Here is a 7,659-nt window from a genome sequence, read left to right as displayed (position 1 = left end):
AATCTGTTTCAGCAGGAGCGGTGGCAAATCATAGTAATAACAGTTCATTTTATTGGGTATGTATGATTTGTCTAGCAGTAGTCTAATTGCTTTTCTTGGAAAAAATTCTTTATCTTCTCAACAATTCTAAACTGTAAATACTATTATTAGACCAATTTTACACAGGAAACTGAGACACAGAAGAGTTAAGAAACTTGCAGCTACTAAATGATATGACTGGGATGACAGATTCTTCAATTCAGAAGGTAGAGTGGCAAGGTTTGGGGGGTTGCCATAGAGGACTGAGAGTTATCTCACTAAGGGAGGGATAGACTGGTCTTAAGATGATACCTAGATGACAAAGGCGATGATCTGCAAGGTGTTGATGAAGGCAAACAAGGTTGTTCCATGATGCCATTTGCCCTGACTGACACAGAAGAAGGTTCCTGATCAGTGCAAATTGGAAGCTTGGCACCCAAGTGAATGCTCTTTCCTGCAGCTTCTTAGGCAGCTTGTAGGGGAAGAGCATTTTCATCCAAACAAGACATGTCTAGACCTCTTTTATCCAACTGCTCTTGAGTGAGGAGAATGATCATATTTACACATTTCTGGGATGTTTTACTGTGACTCTCATTTGGACATAATAATCACTTACTATGATTAATTAAGCACTTACTACCTATTTTACACAGGAAAATAGGTTCTATGCTGAGCACTTGACATGTAATATTCCTTCAATAAACACAACTATCTTGTGATATTAAAGAAAAAAAGAATTGTGACAATAAAGAGGTAGGGAGAGAGGATAACACAGAAAATAATTTAGCAATGATAGTGAAAACTCTTATATGTTTCTCCTAGCTTCTGGTTCATTCCCTCCTAGTAAGTAACCTAGCACTAACTACCAAGCTACAGCATGAAAATAAGAACAAAGAACAAATGAAATCCAATTCTAGGAACAATGATGACATCACCTATGTACTTTTATTTCAATAGAAATATACAGATAACTTGTTTCTAGGAATGTTCAAAAAGGAAAGTGCTTTTTGCCTCAAAGAATTGTATTTTTAGCTGGAAACCTTTCTCTTTAGCACAGTGGAAGAGCCCTAGTTACCTCTGCAATGAATCTCTTTGAGTCTCTGAGGCAAGGAACACATGTCCAACCTGGCCAGTATGACAAGTACAAACATCTTCCAGGTTCACTGCCATTTAGGTAAATGGTCATATGGCCTGGACCAATTTATCATTAAGTCAGTATTCATGGATTAGAATTTAGCAGTTCATCTTTTTTCACTGACAGCATTTTCCAACATCACTATTTCTTAATTTTTTTCTAGCTTTTTAAAAAGGTTTTAGGTTTACAACAAATTGAAGTCATATGGTATCACAATCAGATTTCTGGAGTTTTGACTCAAAAACTATCCATAATTACAGGTAACCAGGACTGAAGTTGCTTTTTATTAACATGAACATTTATTTTCAGTTTTTTTTTCTTGCTAGAATCAAGATTCAAATAAGCATTGCAAAATCTCTGTAATGCCTTCTACTCATTGTAAGATAGTGCATAAAGTCAAAATGAAATTAATTTTATCTTAGCTTTACTACAAAGTTGGCTAATTTACATATGAATTTTTACACATGCCAAGACAAAAAAAATATCAATCATTTGAGAACAAAGAGTCTATGGCTGAGTTAGTGAAAGACTTCCTAAGTGTCTGTGTGATGGGAAAAAGGGAATAACAAATTGATTTCAACAAAAGCAAATTTTGACATATACACAAAACTCAGCTGCATTTTTCAGCAATGCAATAAATCATTGCCATCACTACACTTACCATATATACACACCAATAATCACAAGAAAATAAAGCAAGGTTGACAAGGACTAGTGACTGGATAGGGTCTCCGAAGAAGCTGCTGGATGGCAGTGCCATCTCACTACTCAACTAAACTGAATGGCAGTTGTTTATTCAATATGATCAGTGTGTTTGCTTTTGTTTGTGCTGTCATCTGACAGAAACAACAGAAAAACTACACAGCTTTATATGTAATTAAAACTTAATTGTGAGGATAATAACTTAGCTCCTAATCTAAGTATCTGAAATCATTCTACATTCTCTATAGGTAGCAATTATACTTACTGATCCTTTTTCTCATACCTGGTGACATATCTCGTGAACAATGACCATGGTGACATCCAGCAAATAAGAAATAGATGATACACTGGGATCCAGCAGTATTCTCTGTTCCACGAAAATACTTAATCCCCAGTTCTCCATAGCAGCATACGGATGCTTAGGCACAGCTAAAAGATCTAGAAATAGAATAAAACAATTCCAAAGGCTGTAACAAACATACCAGATTCTAAAGTCACATCCTAAAAAAGTCCAGAAATTCTAATTAGAAGGAATACTTGCTCTTTCTTAGTAATTTTTTTCTTCTAAATTAAACTACCTGCCATTTCTACATGACAGCAGAAATATAGGCTATCACTGTAAATGCTGGCCGTGTCCATTCATCACAGTTCATTTTCAGACCCCGTGCTGTAGGAGGCTGAAAGCATCAGCACCATTATTGATGGGGCCATCCTAATAAGTTTCAGAAAGTCAAGGAAACCAAATTCAGCAGGAATTTACAGTCAAAATATATAGTGCCTTCTAATGAAAATATATTCAGTTCAATGTAGTGAATATTGTACTTTTATTTTTACCTCAATATTTTTTCGAAAGAAAACATGATATATCAGCTTAAAAATACAATGTGTCATTTTTCTAATTGCTTAAATTCTAATTTATTTTTTGAGTTCTATTAAAAATAAAGACGTCTCATGCAAATATCACTTACAGAGAAAACTGTGATAGTGGCTGTAGTGGTGAAAGGACTATTGAGAGAACTCACAGGCTTTGGTTCTATTCTTGCCTCCACCATTAACTAGAGATATGACATCGGTAAATCACTTAATTTCTCGAGACCACAATTCCCTCACCTATAAAATAAGGTTATTGACCTTCATTATCTCAAAAATCCCTTCTAGCTCCAAAAATCTATGATTAGATGATTCTAAGATTTGTGCTTATTTTAAAAGGTCATAGAAGCATTATCAACTTCTGGTTAGGGTGACAATAAGTTCACGCTTTGATGTACTCCCTCTCCTCCAAACACAGAGTGATGATACATAAAATATTAAAAGGCAAAAGTAAGAAAATTTCTCCAGGCTTGAAAATAAACCTCTTTCCATAGACCAGAATTGGTACAGAAATGCAAAGTAGTAATTGCGTACGAAGCCACAGGCCTGCTGGGTTCTGGCTCCAGCAGCAGGCTGTCGCAGCTGGGAATTGGCTCCAGCAGGATGTGACACAGCCAGAGACTTAAGCCAAGCTGACTGCTTGATGCCAGGGGTCGAGGTAGGACATGCATGCTCATGAGAAGGGCTGAAAATAGCTGGTGCTCATTGCTTCCTGAGAAAGGTAGCAAGTAGCAGAGTAGTGATTCGAACCCAGGCAGCCTAGCTCAGTGCCTTGCTCTTACGCAATGACATAATGCATGCAGTCTTTGACCTAGAAGTTCCAGTTCCCAATATAAATCCTGGAGTAACTCCCTAGGATGCCAAGAAAAAACTTGGTACAAGAATGTTTACTGCAGTATTGTCTGTAAGAGTGAAAATGGAAAACTAAATGCCTTTCATCAAGATAATGAGCAAGGAAAATGTGAAATAGTTATATAAAAGAACATTATGCAGTGATTGAAATAACTGATGTTACTACCACTACGTGTGTTACTAACACTACATGTGTCAATGTTGACAGAACAATCAAGGTGTAAAATGACCCTTAACCATATACTACTTAAAAACAAACAAAATAATACCATTTGTTGTAAATAAATACACATACATATATATACCCACATAGTAATAGTATAGCACATATTCGAATCACACGCATATTCAAATAGTAAACACCAAATTCAGAATCATAATTGCTTCAGGAAAGAAAGGAAGCGAAAGGGATGAGGGATAGTCTTTTAGGTTTCTGGACCCAATTTCAACTTGGAGGCATGGGGGTTCCCACGTCACCAACAGGCAATAGTGAGGTACCAACCAGGTGTCTGAGAATTCAACTCAATTCTGACACTATCAGTGCAAGGATAGTATCAGATTCCACGAGTTAAAGTCTCAATCCTACAAGACTCCTCCCCAACTCCCCACACACACCTTGCTACATCAGATGCCAGTCACAAAATCAGGTTACCTGTACTTCTGACTGACTGGCTATATAATTCAGAGGTCTTCATGGCCTCTCTTTGGATTTGATTAATTTGTTAGAGTGGCTCACAAGACTCAGAGAAGCATTTACCTTACTAGATCATCAGTTTATTATAAAAGGATATAAGTCAGGAACAACCAGATAGAGGAGATGCATAGGGCAAGGAATGGGGAAAAGCACAAGAGTTTCCATGCTCTCTCCAGGCCCATCACTCTCCCCAAAGCTCCAAGTGTTTCCCCACCCAAAAGTTCTCTGAACCCTGACCTTTGGGTTTTTATGGAGGCTACATTACATACTGCACGACTGATTAAATCATTGGCCATTGGCAATTAAATTCAATCTCCAGCCCCTCTCTCCTCCCAGGAGGTCAGGGGGTGGGACTGAAAGTTCCGACCCTCTAATCACAGAGTTGGCTCCCCTGGCAACCAGCCCCATCCTCAGGTGAATTCCAAAAGTAACGTCATTAACGTAAAAAACAACTTTATAGCTCTTATCACTTAGCAAATTCCAAGGGCTGGGGGAGCTGTGATCTAGAAACCAGGAAGGAAATATATTTAAGAAATTACCAACTATATATTGTTTATAAATCACAATATCACAGATGGTCACACAAAGAATTTCAAATATGTCTTCAATATTAATTTCTAAAGCAGGAGATGGGTACATGGGCATGATTTATAATATTATTGATTCTTTTTTGTATGCCTTAAATATTTCATGAGATAATCATGCTAAGCAAAATAAGCCAGACAGAAAAAGTTAAAAATCACATGATATAACTTATATGTGAGATATAAACCCAAAAGCAACAAATGAACAGGACAAACAGAGGCTCATGGACCTGGACAATGAACTAGAGGTTTCTAGAGAGTAAGAGATGGGGGGAGGGGGGAGGAGAGAGGTAGATGGGGTAAAGGGGTCAAATATGTGATGACAGAAAGAAATCTAACTATGGGAGGTGAACACACAATGTAAATTATATATATAGCAAGGCTACATATATATATGTAGCAAGGCATATATATATACTGTTAAAGTATACAGCTGAAACTTACCAGATTTTGTTAACCAATGTCACCATAAAAAAAAAAATAAACAAATAAATTTAAATAAATTAATTAATTAAATAATCAAGTTTCACAATATGGTTGATTTTATTCATGACTTCAACAAATATCAATATTTGCTGTGTCCTTAAGTTTGAAATATATATTAAAATAAGTCAGGTATGGCCCTTGTATCCACTACATTTTACACTAAGAATGGAGATATGACAGCTTAATACGAGAAAAAAAAGAATCAAAACTGCAGTGAAAGAGAGAGAAAACAAATCTGGTTGGAGAGGTTCTTGAAAGAGATAGTATTTGAGTTGGACTTAAAAGATAAATAAGATTTCAAAAGGCAGACAGAGGTTCTATATGTATTTATTTATACAAGTGTTAATTGAGCATCTCCTTGGCTCAATACAAGCATTGTTTTGTTCTTCAAGCACCTTGTTCCCTGCTCTCATGGCACCTGTGTTAATATGTGGGTGTATATAGGAGGAAGAGGTCAATTAACAAGTAATAAATGAATGAAAGAAATTTAGTAAATGATAAATTCTATAAAGAAATTATAACAGAGGAAGACAGTGATTGACCAGTGGGATTGGGTGGGTGTAGTATGATCAAGGTAGGCCTCTCTCGGGTAATCACATTTCACCCAAGATGTGAAAAATGGTAGAAGCTTGCTGTTTGAAGAAAGGACAACAAAAACAAAAGCCTAAGGTGGAAATGAGACAAACAGAAAGGAGGTAGGTGTCGCTGAAGAATATAATGGAGAAAAAGTAGATCTGAGAATTCATAAAAATTGCAAGTAGATAACAAATACACATTCTTCTACTTAAGATTTTAACTTGAGACCTTCCCTAAATATGAACAAACGAGGCAACAGAACAACATTGTGTCAACTCTGCCGGCCACCAGCAGATGGCAACAGCAGTAACAAATCTGATGTCATTTACTTGTAGAAACATGTTAACTTATGAACAATCCTTTGGAATCAAGCTGGTTAGAAAACAGAGAAATTTCTGTTTGCTGCAGTTCTCTGAGAGTCGAGTGTAGTCAAGTCCCCAAAATTAAGTGAGCAAATCAGGCTATGCATTGGGATTTGGAGAGGCACAAATGACACAGACAGGGGCCAGATACAAAGTTTGAGAGTTTGGAATAAAGAGAAAGGTACACCTAGGAAGTAGTTATCAGACAGCAAAAGCTTGACTAGCAGTATAAGCAGGGGACAGTTAAAGGTTGGCACCAAAGATGTCAGACATTGGTGACTAGGCAAGCAGCTGGTTTCATACTGGTTTCCAGAGGTCCTAGGGTACAAAAGTCAGGCCTGGGTAACAAGACTATATACATCAACCAGACAAAGACTCATCAGAAAATAGAGTCAGATGCAGATAAAGCAATTGAGAATAGAGTAAAACACAGAGCTCAGTAATAGGAGTCAGCTTCTCAGACAGAGCTATGTATTATGGTGGATATAGAGAATCATGCCTATAGGTGGCAGAAGGGAAAAGTAAAGAGAAACTAAAAAGAATTTAGATTATGCAGCTACACAACCTTTTAACAAAACACTGAAGAAATCTGAATATTCTTCCAACAGCTATTGAGAGATATTTTAACTGTACCTCACTGCTCTATACCTTCATAACTTAAGGAATCTCATGTGATAGATTTATACTTTAAGAATACCTGAATGAAGTATACATATCTACATGTACACAATGTTCATAATTTTGTACACAATGTTCATAATTTTACTTCAAATAGCCCAAAACTGGAAATAAATCAGATGTCCATCAAAAGATGAATGGATAAAGTCAGGTATATCTATACAACAAAATACTATTCAAAATGAAAAGAAATGAACTATCGATACATGAAACACCATGGGAGAATTCCAAAAATGCATACTGAGTAAAAAAGAAGAAAAAATATACATGCCATAAGATTTATGTCATGTTTATCAAATTCTAGAAAATACAAAAACTAATCTATACTATCAAAAAGCAGATTGGTGGTTGACTGAAGACAAAGATGAAAGGGGTTAAAAAGATAGCAACGGGAAATTTTGGGGGGCAGTGATGGAAATGCTCACCAAGGTGATGATTTCAGGAGCGTTCACATATCTTAAAGCATCAAATGGTACACTTGAAATATGTGCAGTTTACTGCATGCCACTATACTTCAATGAAACTTTTTTTAAAACCACCTTCGATAACTGAAATATTCCTTTGCTTAACTTTAAAGAAGATAAGATTTATTCATAATGAATTAAATTATTTGAATTTTTGCAAAATAAGTTTGTCATGAGGCTATATCCATTAAAATGTGCAACCATATCTCTTTAACATGCCTTGAAAACAAAAGTAAGA

The 7,659-nt window shown here is 36.2% G+C and overlaps 1 protein-coding gene across 1 annotated transcript in view; it reads right to left on the bottom strand.

Moving 5' to 3' along the window:
• The window catches only part of TRHDE (thyrotropin releasing hormone degrading enzyme), a 341,392-nt gene that overhangs the window by 154,490 nt on the left and 179,243 nt on the right, over positions 1-7,659 (bottom strand). The window contains exon 4 of the mRNA XM_011374415.2: positions 2,139-2,293. Within this exon, the coding sequence (XP_011372717.1) occupies positions 2,139-2,293 (155 nt within the window). The remainder of the gene's footprint in view (positions 1-2,138; positions 2,294-7,659) is intronic.

The sequence above is a fragment of the Pteropus vampyrus genome, unplaced genomic scaffold (assembly GCF_000151845.1).
Source record: "Pteropus vampyrus isolate Shadow unplaced genomic scaffold, Pvam_2.0 Scaffold9, whole genome shotgun sequence".
Classification (NCBI taxonomy): domain Eukaryota; kingdom Metazoa; phylum Chordata; class Mammalia; order Chiroptera; family Pteropodidae; genus Pteropus; species Pteropus vampyrus.
This window is presented reverse-complemented; position numbering and strand designations above follow the sequence as displayed.